The sequence below is a fragment of the Chiloscyllium punctatum genome, chromosome 2 (assembly GCF_047496795.1).
Source record: "Chiloscyllium punctatum isolate Juve2018m chromosome 2, sChiPun1.3, whole genome shotgun sequence".
NCBI classification, from domain to species: Eukaryota; Metazoa; Chordata; class Chondrichthyes; order Orectolobiformes; family Hemiscylliidae; genus Chiloscyllium; species Chiloscyllium punctatum.
In genome coordinates this window covers 107,001,784-107,016,836 of record NC_092740.1, presented here as the reverse complement: position 1 = coordinate 107,016,836, position 15,053 = coordinate 107,001,784, and the positions used below count along the sequence as shown (strand labels likewise).

The 15,053-nt window shown below is 41.1% G+C and overlaps 1 protein-coding gene across 23 annotated transcripts in view; it reads right to left on the bottom strand.

Moving 5' to 3' along the window:
• LOC140487612 (multiple PDZ domain protein) overlaps positions 1 to 15,053 on the bottom strand; it is a 359,969-nt gene that overhangs the window by 89,088 nt on the left and 255,828 nt on the right. For all 23 annotated transcript variants that reach the window (XM_072586923.1, XM_072586922.1, XM_072586963.1 and 20 more), the window contains one exon: positions 833 to 1,010. In XM_072586923.1, coding sequence (XP_072443024.1) covers positions 833 to 1,010 — 178 coding nt within the window. The remainder of the gene's footprint in view (positions 1 to 832; positions 1,011 to 15,053) is intronic.

The window sequence follows — 15,053 nt, the reverse complement described above, 5'->3', positions numbered from 1 at the left end:
TTTGTTATTCTTGTACACAAAATCTTTGCTTGGTGTAATACTGCAGGCAATGCAGATGTAAGAAATTAGTTAATTTGGATTAGGCAACACAGCATTCTTCATACAATATCGTAAGAGATGTGAAACAACTGTTTCAAACTGTTCATTGCTATGCAGGGAATAATCACAATACAGCCAAATAAAGATAACTTATTAAACTATATATCTATGGGCAGAGGAATGCATTTACAATGCAAAGTACTTGTTCCAACCTCTTTAAAGACATGCAACTCCGTTAAGAAAATCTCTCTCCCAGTTCACGGTTTAGCCCGACAGAGAAACAAAATTGAAAGCTGACTTAATGACTAGCTGCCACTGACAAAACAAGGTTACACTGTAGTGAAGAGACATAATTTTCTTCATTCTGGATAGTTATGAAGAGCTAGTTACGTTCAACATCCAATTCTGACTGCCTATACAGTATATTCATTAAAACATGCTAATTTCATATTATTATTAAGAATACTGGCTGACATTCACCAATGCAGTGAAGCTTCTCAGAAAATAGTTCTTTGCCAAATTTTAGAATCTAGAATGTTAGGCATCCATAACAAACTTAAAATAAATTTATTTTCAAAAGGCCAAGAGATGTAAACAAACAGTAACCATGCAATCTTTTAAATAAGATGATTGGAGTATTTGCAGTAGAATAATTCATATTGAAAGTATTGTCCTTTAAGATTATATACTGATTTAGTAGTATAATTGCATTTAAAGACAATTCATTGAGATGGAAAGTTAATGCGTGATGTGCATTATTGTAATGTTTCAATTTTTTTCATAAATTACATACTCCAACTGTAACCAAATTCATCAACTTCCTCGAAACCATCTTCTGATTTATTGCCCATGTTCCCTCGTGATGCCACGATAGTGCTCGTCTCCTCTTGTTCAACAGGTTCAGGTGGCAATAGCTGTGGATCGGAGAGTGCTGACATAATTTCAGTCTCTATATCTGGTTGGCTGGAGGTCTATATTTTAAACATACACAAACACAATAAGACATGGAGCGATTTGGTTAAAAAAACATTTATATTGTATTTCTATAGTTAAATGCATACACTTTTATGTTGAAGAACATTAAATTTTGTATTAAATAACAATATAAAAGAAAGCATTGCACAATGCTCAATCAAGGCGCATTAGCCTGAGCAACATAAAAACAACACATAGAAAGTTTAACAGACAAAAGAAAGGGATGCCTGACCTTTGTCGAGGTACTGGGAACTGGAAAGTCGAATGCATATTACAACAATTTGATTTACTCACAACACACACTTGACTTCTGCTACCAAAACTATACAGGTCATCACTCAGCTAAGCAAGGAATTAATGGAGAACTGTGAAACTACTGTAGTGAAAACATTCTTGGGGCATGTGCTGAAGAGTAGCTATCCCCAAGGCTAAATAGTCAGAAAATCAAGATAGATATCCCAAGAATATACCAGAAATGAGAAGATCCAATAAAAGCAAGAAAATGAAGTGGAAAGAGCATTACTGTGATGCATCACTTGTCGTTTGACTGGTAAGATATCTATATTAGTAGATCTTCAGATCTTGCTCATAGCTGGCCGTTGATTTGATAAAAGCAGACAGTGGTGCATGCATGCAAATCCCTCATTTTATTTTCAGTGATACTTGTCCAGACATTGACTTTGAACAGCCAAAAAATACTGGCTTTAACAAACCTCTCAGACCTCCATTGATAATCAACTTTCCTGACTTTAGCATAACAGGCATTACTTGGCAGCAAACATAGACCAACGTTGCCACTAGACCATAGAAATACCTCCGATCAACTTATGATATTCTGAAATACAGATTAGCACATCACATTTTGGTTGTACTGCACATATGCGACAACTGGGGTCCCAAGTTTTATTTTTGGCCAGCCTATCAACACAACTTAGTAACATTGACAAATTCTGAAACTAGATTGCCTGGTTTTGCATCATTGCAATTATAAATCACTATTTCTCAACAGTGATACTTCAACAAAAATATTTTCTGCCCTTCTTTGGGTCTCACTATACTGAAGAACCCAACCATGAAGGTAATCTACTTATCAACATTTGCCAATTACTATTTGAAACCAAGCCTAAAGAAATAAAGCAGACACGAGTCAGGTTTGCCCTATGATTTTTTTACATTCGTGAGTTTGCAATCAGCATCCATTCAGATCTTTCATGTGACAAGAAACTTTCAATTCAGTAAATAAAGAATTTTAAGCTGAATAGTTTAATGGTAACTCTTATGGACAAATAGGTAAAACATAAGGGCATGGGCAACATTATCACAAATAACTCCCTTTCAGACAACCTTTTCTTCCCCCAACCTACTTTTTCAAATATGACTACTGTACTGAAATGATTACAGTGCTGAATGACAAAGTTGTCAGTTGTTAGCTGCAGCAAGAACATAAGTAAAAGAAGGATTTTATTTTAAAAACAAAATACCAACATGATAAAAGACAGCACAGGAATTCTACCATGAACAAGGTCAAACTTCTTCAAAAATAGACCCCACTGCAATACTAACAGAAACAATCTGTATGCAGAATCACCACTCCCTGACACTACACTAAGTTAGTGCCTTTACGATGACCCAATACAGTAATGGCAGACAAGCACATGATCATTAGTGGTGATGTGGAAAGATTGAGTCAAAAATAAAGCAGCATTTACCAGTACTTACTTAAATTGTTTGGAGTCTTTGTATATTTGAGTTAAAAATATTTTAACCATAAACATATCTCGCTTATCAAAATTGAACCTTATATTGAGCGTGGTAATGGAATCTAATGAGACAAAGATTTTTCAAAGGATTTATATAGTATTTCCCATGGCCAGAATTATGGCAGATACAGTTATTTCATCTTGAGGGTAAATGTGCAGACACTGATTAAGAGGCTGTTGGATATACTTGATGGCTAAACCAACCAGGGGAAGAGGTTTGGGTTCTAATTCAACCCTCATCTAGATATTGGAGGACAATAAAAGAAAAGCAGACGAGTGTGAGATCTTTTCATGTCAAAGCTCTATAGGCACATTGTTAACCTGTAAATTGTGTGCTATGTCTACTTTTAGTCACTGAGATAATTGAAAAAATATTCAAGTAGAAGCATGAGTTAAGACAGTTAGAAAACATCAAAATAAATAATGAAAATGAATGGACTTTCTCTTTTAGAAAACCTCTCTTAAAACTTTAGAAGTATGAAGGAAAGTAAATGGGCTAGGAAAATTAGAAGGGTCGCTCGACTGAAGATTAGTTCTGCTTTCTCTCCACAGATGTTGCCAGACTTGCTCAGTTTCTCTAGCAATTTCTGTTAGTATTAGAGTCATAGAGATGTACAGCACGGAAACAGACTCTTTGGTCCAACTTGTCCATGCCGACCAGATAACCCAACCCAATCTAGTCCCACCTGCCAGCACCCGGCCCATATCCCTCCAAACCCTTCCTATTCATATACCCTTCCAGATGCCTTTTAAATGTTGCAATTGTACCAGCCTCCACCACTTCCTCTGGAAGCCCATTCCATACATGTACCACGCTCTGCATGAAAAAGTTGCCCCTTAGGTCTCTTTTATTTGATTAGATTAGATTACTTACAGTGTGGAAACAGGCCCTTCGGCCCAACAAGTCCACACCGCCCCGCCGAAGCGCAACCCACCCCTACATCTACCCCTACCTAACACCACGGGTAATTTAGCATGGCCAATTCACCTGACCTGCACATCTTTGGACTGTGGGAGGAAACTGGAGCACCCGGAGGAAACCCACGCAGACACGGGAAGAATGTGCAAACTCCACGCCTGAGGCGGAAATTGAACCCGGGTCTCTGGCGCTGTGAGGCAGGAGTGCTAACCACTGTGCCACCGTGCCGCCCAATAATTACCCTCTCACCCTAAACCTATGTCCTTTAGTTCTGGACTCCCCCATCCCAGGGAAAAGACTTTGTCTATTTATCCTATCCATGCCCCTCATGATTTTATACACCTCTATGAGGTCATCCCTCAGCCTCCGACACTGCAGGGAAAACAATTATGTTGAATGCCTGTCATCCTGCCAGAATGAATTCACTATACACTGTCTATTTCCCTATCTTTAGCCCTCTAATAGCAAAGCAGTCAGATACTGACTGGTCAGGAACAAATCCAATGTTGATTCAGGAATTTCCGATTAACATTTACTCTAGATACATCTTTTGCTTCTTCACATGTCTCATAACAAATGCGTCTTTTGTTTTGCATTATCATGTATTTTCTATTTATCACTGATCTTTTACTTTTGATCCCGACAATGCCATTTGCTTCTGTACTAACTGTGAATCTGTTACATCACGAACTTTTGCCAGATCTTCAGAGTATTTTCAGTATTCTTCATTGTTATTTTGCATGAGGATATATTAATCCTAAACAATATTTGAAAATGAAATGTTGATCAGAGGATAAGGGTCAAAGTAATATAAGTCCAACTGACTTATTGCCATTGAGGACCAACAGTAGGCATTTTATCAAATTTATTCACCAACCAAACAATTATTTTTTCCAATCAAACTATTATTTGCAACACTTAAAACTCACCCTTCCCATGAAACCTTATTATTACAATGTGTTTTGAGCCCGAGATACAAATTATTGGACAAATTTCTAGATGAAAAGACTATGCTTGTAGGGAGAATGAACCAGACACTATTCTATTCCCCAATGTGCATTCTCACTGTGAAGATGGAACCACAGAACTATTCCCAGAATGTAAGAATTAGGAACTAAACTCGAACAAAAAAATGTCAGGCATGGTATGTTGTGAAGGTGTAGAGGTACTGTACCTTTGAGAGTGTTGAAAAGTTAGCAAAACTGCCTGACACAGCACGAAGTGTTCTGAGCAAGGTAACAATGTAAACACAGGGTCCACACAAAGAGTAGTTGGGTTGCCATGAGACAAAAACTAATTCAAATGCAGCCAATCAGTTTAAATTATGCCCCAAGATACCAAACTCCAATGAAGTTTGAAGTTAGTATTTTGATAATATTAAAACCAATGAAACAATCTGATGTTTTGTGGCATAAACTGGATATTTTGAATAGTTAAGAGAGAGCTGCCAAAAGACCAACATATATAGGCTGCTAGCTCAAGAGCTCTCTGAGAGGTACCTGTCTGTGGGGAGTCTGTGTTGCAGAATTTAGAAACCAATCTGGAGAGAATCTACAGAGGAAAATCTACAGAGGAAACTCGGCAAAGCTGACTGGTTTTGAAACACGATTTTTTGTTGTAAATCTTAATCTGGATTTTTTAAAAATTGGACTAGTGCTGTAGATTGGGAGGTAAAAGATAGGATTAAGAGAAAGGGGTAATAAATAGTAGTTAATTTTAATATTCTCTGTTAGATTTAAAGAATAAAGTTGTTAATTTTTACTTTAAATAGTGACTTTTGGGATAGTTCTTTGCCTCTCAAGTTTTAACAGATTGCAGCATGGGATGAATCTTTTCTGTGTTACTGGTTTAAATTAGCAGAGGGTTTACCCCATGTTGTAACAGGTATTTATCTGCTGCTCTTGTAAATACACAGCTCATTTCATTTTTGACAAGGAGGCCAGGATAATATGAAAATAAAGCCAAACAAATACAGCGAGTTTGAACTTCTCCTGTTAAAATCAAAGAACTAAATAAAACCTGTAAAATGACTAAGTATTCTTACCAAGCAAAATGAGTAACTGCCCAAATACTGAAAAATGTCATAATACAGCTATAATAATCTACAGCAAGAAAATAACCCTCAAACCATTGTGCCTGCACTGGTTAAAACATTCACTTAATTACTGTCATCCTATTTTTCAGCACTTGGCTTATTGCCTTGTACATCTTAGCATCACAAGTACATATCTAAATTTTGAAATGCCACAAAAGTTTCTGCCTCTACCACTCTTACAAGCAATGAGTTCCAGATAACCACCAACCTCTGGGTGAAAACATTTTTCTTCACAACCCCGTTCTGCTGCTTAAACTTATTGTCCCGGACATGAATCCCCTATCAAACTACACATGCTCCTTACAATTTTATACATCTCAATCATCATCTCTCTGTTTCCTCAACTGTAAGGAAAACAACTCGAGTGTGTCCAATCACTCTCTAACTGAAACTCTTCAGTCCGGACAATGTGACAGATCTTCTCAGCTTCTCCAGTTCTATCACAGCCCGCCTATAACGTGGATTTTACAGAAATTCCACACATCTCCAAGTGTGGCCTAACTAATATGTTTTATAGTTCCAGCATAATCTCACTGTTCCTAAACTCTATGCCTCAACCAAGAATGGCAAGTACAAAGGAACCTCAATTATTCAAACGACACAAGCGGGAAGTATTCTGTTAGGATAATAGAATGTTCGGATAACAGTTTAGCCAAGCATCGGGACCTTGCGATTTTGTCCGGATAATCCAAAGTTCGGATAATTGAGGTTCCTCTGTATACCAAATGCCTTCTTAACTGGTTTATCTACCTGTTCTCAGACTCCTCCCTCCCCTTCCTAGACCTCTCCATTTCTATCTCGGGCGACCGACTCAACACGACATTTACGACAAACCGACTGACTCCCACAACTACCTAGACTACACCTCCTCCCACTCTGTCCCCTGTAAAAACGCCATCCCATTTTTCTAATTCCTTCGCCTCTGCCGCATTTGCTCCCAGGAGGACCAATTCCAATACCGAACAACCCAGATGGCCTCCTTCTTCAAAGACCGCAATTTCCCCTCAGATGTGGTTGACGATGCTCTCCACTGCATTTTTTCCACTTTCCGCCCCTCCAATCGCCACCAGGACAGAACCCCACTGGTCCTCACCTACCACACCACCAACCTCCAGATAGATCGTATCGTCCTTCGTCATTTCCGCCACCTCCTAACAGACCCCACCACCAAGGATCTATTTCCCTCCCCTCCCCTATCAGCGTTCCAGAAAGACCACACTCTCTCCGCGACTCCCTCGTCAGGTCCACACCCCCCACCAACCCAACCTCCACTTCCGGCACCTTCCCCTGCAACCGCAAGAAATGCAAAACTTGCACCCACACCTCCCCCCTTACTTCCCTCCAAGGCCCCAAGGGATCCTTCCATATCCCTCACAAATTCACCTGCATCTCCATACACATCATTTACTGCATCCGCTGCACCCGATGTGGCCTCCTGTACATTGGGGAGACGGGCCGCCTATTTGCGGAATGTTTCAGAGAACACCTCTGGGACACCTGCACCAACTAACCCAACTGCCCCGTGGCTGGACACTTTAACTCCCCCCTCGCACTCCACCAAGGACGTCAGGTCCTTGGCCTCCTCCATCGCAGACCATGGCAACACGATGCCTGGAGGAAGAGCGACTCATCTTCCGCCTAGGAACCCTCCAACCACAAGGGATGAATGCAGATTTCTCCAGCTTTCTCATTTTGCCTCCCCCACCTTATCTCAGTCCCAACCCTCGGACTCAGCACCGCCTTCTTGACCTGCAATCTTCTTCCTGACCTCTCCGCCCCCACCCCCTCTCCGGCCTATCACCCTCACCTAAACTTCCTTCCACCTATCGCATTCCCAACGCCCCTCCCCCAAGTCCCTCCTCCCTACCTTTTATCTTAGCCTGCTTGGCACACCCTCCTCATTCCTGAAGGGCTTATGCCTGAAATGTCGATTCTCCTGCTCCTTGGATGCTGCCTGACCTGCTGCGCTTTTCTAGCAACACATTTTTCAGCTCACTACCTTAAGACACCTGTGAACATGCACACCAAAACCCCTCTGATCCTCAGTGCTTCCGAGGATCCTGCCAATCATCATGTATTCCTTTGCCTTGTTTGTCCTGCCCAAGTACATCACTTTACATTATCTGCATTGAATTCCATTTGCCACTGATCAGCCCATCTCACCAGCCTATCTATATCCTCTTATAGTCTAAGGCTGTCCTCTTCACTACGTATCACTGCAATTTTTCTATCATCTGTGAACTTACTGATCAACCCTCTCACATTCAAGTCTAAATTACTTATGGGAACCACAAACAGCAAGAGTCCCAACATAAGACTTTACTCGCCACAAACTTCCAGTTGGAAACATACTCTTCAACCGTCACCTTTTGCTTTTTACCACTCAGCCAATTGTGGATTGTGTGTTTGGCAAATTTCCTTGGATACCATGGGCTCTTCCCTTTGTATCCGTCTCCCTCATCTGGTGAAGTCCAAGTAGACCAAATCAAAGGCACTGTGCCTTCATGTCTATACACCTGGTCACCTCTTTGAAGAATTCAATCATGTTGGTCAGAGATAATCTCCCCCGAAGAAAACCATTCTTATTTTCTTAATTAATCCCTGCCTTTCCAAGTGCAGATTAATTCTGCCTCTCAGAATTGCTTCACATAGTTTCCCCACCAATGAGGTTAGAGTTACTGGTTTGTAATTTCTTAGTTGATCCCTTGTTCCCTTCTTGAACAATGGCATTACACTGGCTGTTCTCCAGTCCTCTGACACCTCTTCTGTGGCTAGAATGTAATTGAATTTATTTGCTAGCACCACTGCTATTTCTTCCCTTACCTACTCTGCAATGGAGGGTAAGAACGACGCAAAACAGGTTCGAAAGGGTCTGATAAAAATTATGCAACATAAGTTAGACCAGTGTTAGCCCTTCAAGATTTTTTCACTGAATGGTGGTCAGTGGCCTTCCCTGCTAGATCACAGATGCGGCAAACAGAAGAAAATCCTTCTTAATTTGCACAGAATCAGAAAAGCAAGGATCAAAAACAAACTTCCCTTCCTCATGGCTTATCTATTATGTCTCAATAATATCAACAGGGCTGGTCATACAGCATTAGTCTGTTTTTGTCGAGAGGCAGGTCTTATGAAGCCCTAATTCTCCAAATCTTATTATTAATTCAATTAGATCATCAAATCTCCTCAGACCTTGATCCAAAGATAACAACAAAACCCCATGCTATAGTGAGAACTTTTAAGACTGCTCAAATCATTCCAGCAGTCTCAAACCGTACTACATTCAGGACTACGAATACAACTGCTACATATGCCACTAGGCCTGAGTCCCTTTTCCAAAATAAAAGGGAGAACAATTCAAGTTAATAACCCTGGGACAGTCTTGAATAAACTGGTGATGTGGGGTCAGCATGGTGGGGGGTTACCAATGACATGTTTGATAATTCGCCGTCTTATATAGTCGGTTCTGCTATAACACGTGTTTCTTCAACATGAATTGGCTATAATACGATGGAAGAATTTCGACCATTATTTGTCGAACACAAACTTTCCTTATCTGTATTGGATACAACACTATTTTCTTATAACTTGGGAACAGAACTATCATGTTATATCAAAACAGACTGTACTAATAAGGAGTGCAACATATTTTAGTTATAACACCAAATACCAATTTATCTTGTACACTGAAATGAAAGGGTCATTTTCTACACAGCGCTTTGAGGGTAGGCTGAACATGTTCATCATTCACTCATAGGTTTACGTGAAAACATACAAAATCTGGAAATATCTAGACCAAGCTCAAGCAATGACAGTCAAATAGGGAAAATTTTACACTGATGACTTGCTTACTTTAAAGTGAGTTGTATTCATGTCTTATCTTGTAAGATTCCCATATCTGTGTTTGGTTGGCAGAGATCCACTTTCCTTCAGAAGGTTACTTCAAATTGTTATTAAGTTTCAAGCCTCTTTCCCCTGTATAGGAAACAAACTTCTCTTTCTTGTTGGAAAACATTAAGACATTAGTTTACCTGCGACTCTATTTTCAAGGAGTTACGAACCTGCACTCCAAAGTCTCTTTGTTCAGCAATACTTCCTTGGATCTTACCATTAAGTGTATAAGTCCTGATAAGATTTGCTTTCCCAAAATGTAGCACCTCGCATTTATCGAAATCAAACTCCATCTACCGCTCAGTGCATTGGCCTGTCTGATCAAGATCCCATTACACCACCAATTTTGGTGTCATCTGCAAACTTACTAACTATACCTCCAATGTTCACATCCAAATCATTTATATAAATGACAAAAAGTAGTGATCCTTGTGGCACTCCACTGGTCACAGGTGTCCCGTCTGAAAAACAACCCTCTACCACCACCCTCTGTGTTCTATCTTCCCTATATTACATGAAATCTAACCTTGCTAACCAGTCCCCCATGGGGATCCTTGTTGAATGCCTTACTGAAGTCCATATAGATCACGTCCACCCATCTGCCCTCATCAATCCTCTTTGATACTTCTTCAAAAAACTCAATCAAGATCAAGACACAATTTCCCACGCCCAAAACCATGCTGCCTATCCCTAATCAGCCTTTGCCTTTCCAAATACAAGTAAATCCTGACCCTCAGAATTCCTTCCAACAGCTTGCCCACCACCTTCCACCTCATTATCCTCTGCATATATCACACCATCCTCCGCCATTTCCACCACATAAAAACAGACCCCACCAGAGATCTATTTCCCTCCCCACCCCTATCCGCTTTCCGTAAAGACCGTTCCCTCTGCGACTACCTGGTCAGGTCCACGCCCCTGAACAACCCACCCTCCCTTCCTAGCACCTTCCCATGCCACTGCAGGAATTCCAAAACCTGCGCCTACACCTACACCCTCACCTTTATCCAAGGCTTCAAAGTTTCACCTGCACGTCCACATGTCATTTATTGTGTCTGTTGCTCCCAATGTGGTCTTCTCTACATTGGACAGACTAGACGCCTACTCGCAGAGCGCTTCAGAGAACATCTCTGGGACACCCGCACCAATCAACCCCACTGCCCCATGGCTGAACATTTCAACTCCCCCTCCCACTCTGCCGAGGACATGTAGGTCCTGGGCCTCCTCCACCACCACTCTCTTACCACCTGACGCCTGGAGGAAGAACGCCTCATCTTCCACCTCAGGACCCTTCGATCCCATGGCATCAATGTGGACTTCACCAGTTTCCTCATTTTCCCCTCCCAAACCTTACCCCAGTTCCAACCTTCCAGCTCAGCACAGTCCTCATGACCTGTTCTATCTGTCAATCATCCTTCCCTTCCCACCTATCCGCTCCACCGTCCTGTCCGACCTATCACCATTACCTCCATTACCTATTGCACTCTCAGGTACCTCCCCCACCCAGCCCCAAGCCCCTCCCATTTATCTCTCCACCCCCGAGGCTCCCAGCCTCATTCCTGATGAAGGACTTTCGCCTGAAATATCGACTTTCCTGCTCATCGGAAGCTGCCTGACCGGCTGAGCTTTTCCAGCACCACTCTGATCTCCAGCATCTGCAGTACTCACTTCCATCACCGATGTCAGGCTCACCGGTCTATAGTTCCCTGGCTTGTCCCTACCACTTTCTTAAATACTCAAGAAGGTCAAGTTTTGCCCTTCTAAACTCAAGTCTAGGCCCAATCTAATCAACCTTAATTCATAAGACAAAGCCTTCATGCCAGAAATCAGTTTAGTGAACCTTCTTTGAACAGTTTTCAATGCAATTAAATCCCTCTAAGTAAGGAGCTTAAATCTGTACATTTTCCCTACAATGCACTCCCTAATTTTGTATTCCTATCCTTTGTGGTCAAGGTCGACATTCCATTTGTCATCTTAACTCCTGCACATTAACTTGTAACTTACATACAGAGCATTCAAATAATGTATCGTTTAGTCTCCATTTAGATAATACATTGTTTTTGTTTTACTTGCTACTTAACTATTTAAACCTTTGTAGACATTTGTATTCACCTCACAACTTGTTTTTCCATCTACCTTTGCATCTGCAGAAAATTTGTCTACAACACAATTGGCTCCTTCATATAAGTCATTGATATAGATCACAAATAACTGCATCTGAATACTTTTCTACTTCCACAATGCTGGTCAATTGCATGGTCATTTACTGTTTGAGGACAATTATATCAATGTATTAGAAATACACTTCACAGATCAGCTAGCATTACATTGATGTGTCAAATTGGGAAAAAAAAAATTGAATTCAGCTGTGAAAATTTCACAACTCCAGGATCCTCTGCCACAAACCAGTTGGTTTCCAAACCCTAAATGACTCAAAATTGCAGGTGTCTAAAAAGTCCAGCCTCAAAATTCAGCTAGCAAAATTTCAGTGTTATATGCAAGCCTGTTACTTGCATCACTATCTTACATCGCTGAAGTTTGCTGAAAATGGGAATTTGGGAGGGAATGCTAGAATAAGATTCCAACCGCCATTTTGAAATCAACCATTCCACAGACAGTGTCTGGCCCCCCACGAATAAAGCTGAATAAACCTGATCTATTAAGAAGTCTGCTTCTCAAGACAGGATGACTTCAGGTTTATTCTTGGGGGCAAGTGAGGACTGCAGATGCTGGAGATCAGAGCTGAAAATGTTTTGCTGGAAAAGCGCAGCAGGTCGGGCAGCATCCAAAGAGCAGGAGAATCAACGTTTCGGGCATGAGCCCTTCTTCAGGAATGAGGAAGGTGTGCCAAACAGGCTAAGATAAAAGGTAGGGAGTAGGGACTTGGGGAAGGGGCGTTGGAAATGCGATAGGTGGAAGGAGGTAAAGGTGAGGGTGATAGGCCGGAGTGGGGGTGGGGGCGGAGAGGTCAGGAAGAAGATTGCAGGTTAGGAAGGTGGTACTGACCTCTCCGCCCCCCACCCCACTCCGGCCTATCACCCTCACCTTTACCTCCTTCCACCTATCGCATTTCCAACGCCCCTTCCCCAAGTCCCTACTCCCTACCTTTTATCTTAGCCTGCTTGGCACACCTTCCTCATTCCTGAAGAAGGGCTCATGCCCGAAACGTCGATTCTCCTGCTCTTTGGATGCTGCCTGACCTGCTGCGCTTTTCCAGCAAAACATTTTCAGCTCTGATCTCCAGCATCTGCAGTCCTCACTTTCCCCCAAGAATAAACCTGAAGTCATCCTGTCTTGAGAAGCAGACTTCTTAATAGATCAGGCGCTATATTTATGTCTCATGAAAGAAAACTTCATGAACTTCAGAAAACTTTTCTGGACAAAATCTTCAACTTAAGCATTTTTTACAACTCCTGTTCATCCGTTAAATATCAAGAATAAAATATTTTATACAGGTGTGTACCTTAGGATTTAAAAGTTATCACAGCAGAAAAGCAGCAGAGAGCCAGAAGAGTTTACCAAAATGATCATCCAGATAAAGAAGTTGAAAATAAATTTTAAAAAAAACTTGAACTGGAGAGATTTGAGGTATGGGACGGTAAGCATTATAAAGCTTTTTATAAAAAGATGAAATGTGTTAGCATAAAGGAAAGAGCCAACTGACGAGTAACTGATGAGCGATATTTGTTAACTTTATTGCTGATAAGTTTGATTATGTTTATACAGAAAAATAATTTTTGACCACAGGTTCACCACGTAGTAATCAACATGTTATATCCTCAAAGTCCTGTGGGAAAAGGACATGGTTGTTCGTTCCAATGGTACCCTAGGCAAACTGTCAAAATAATCTGGTAGAATGATTCACCACCAAAACTTTCAAAAAAACTGCAATATGTGGCTTGGCAGATGTTGAAATAAGCCATTCCCATCAGATCCTTCCTACACGCTTGGCTTCTCATCACTCCTAGAAGTGGTAGGGAAGAGACTGTTATTCACCTCTTTGTGGAACGTGTCTTTACAAAGAAGCTCTGGACTTTTTAAGGTTCGTTCTGAGCGGCTTCGCAATGCAGGACACTGTGTTCCAAGGGCTGTTCCCAGGGACACACAGACAAAAAAAAACCTTCTCTTATTCATTCACAAGATGTAGGTGTCGCTGGCTACAACAGTATTTTATCAAGGGCCGAAGGGCCTGTACTGCGCTGTAATGTTCTATGTTCATTTACTGCCCATCTCCAATTGCAATTAAAGGTCAACCATATTGCAGAGAGTTAAGGCCAGCAGTTATCTTCTCTAAAAGGGCAATAATTAGTGAACCAGATGTTTTTTTTGCACCAACTGGCAATGATTTCATGGTCATTGTTTGCCTCTCAAATCCAGTATTTAAAGAAAGTTTACATTTATAGGTGGGATTCAAGTTCAGGTCTTCAGAACATTACCTTGGTCTCCAGATTAATAGTCTAGCCGTAATACCATGAAGTCCATCATTTCCCTGCATCTGGATGACTATCAATTCAATGAAAGACAACTTTTGTTTACCCAAAGCTTGGTTTTCCAGTGCAAGGAGTTATCCTTGACGGAGTGCTACGGACTGGCTCATTCATGGGTTCATGTCTATGTGCTGAAGCGCTCTCATGAAGGAAGCTTGAGGTAGCTGCTACAGAGCTGCAATGGGGAAAGGTTGCTGCCCTTTGACTTTCAGCCATGGTACACCAAGGCAATGGAAACTGTAGAGCCCCCTCAGACTATATATGTTATAAGAAATGAATATTGTGATTAAAGAGTATTGGATACAGTATTGAAGTACCCCAGAAATGGAATGGAATGAAAAAAAAAAATAGCTATTATACTTTGTATTTTCATCGTGGAATATTTTGGCCTTGGAATGTACATCTGGATAGGGAATATAAATTTTTAATATTAAGACTAATGCTGCATAAGGAAAAAGTTGCAAAGTTCAATTTACAATAACTTGCAATGCACTTTTACAAGTGTCATTAGTAACATTTTTGGGAAAACAAAGTCTACAGGTTAAAAGACTAATAAACTAGGTTATTAATCTCCCAAATTGAGGCATGGAAGGACACCACAGACCCAATTCCCATCCTGCACCATGTACAAATGACAGCTTGAAGTAGTCGCCACAATCACGTGCAGAAAATGCTGTCAGTGAGAGAGGTTTGAGCTTCATACTTTAGAGACTGAGCAGTAGCTGCAGTTATTGCAGAGTCTGCAAAGCTGATCATTATGCTGTTTCTGGAGGTGATCACCTCACATCTTAAGAATGTGCTGTCAGGGACAGAATGGGTGATCACAAGAGGAATCAAGCAGGTAGTACGGGAGACAACTGATTGCATCTCCCTTTTGTGATGATGCTGTG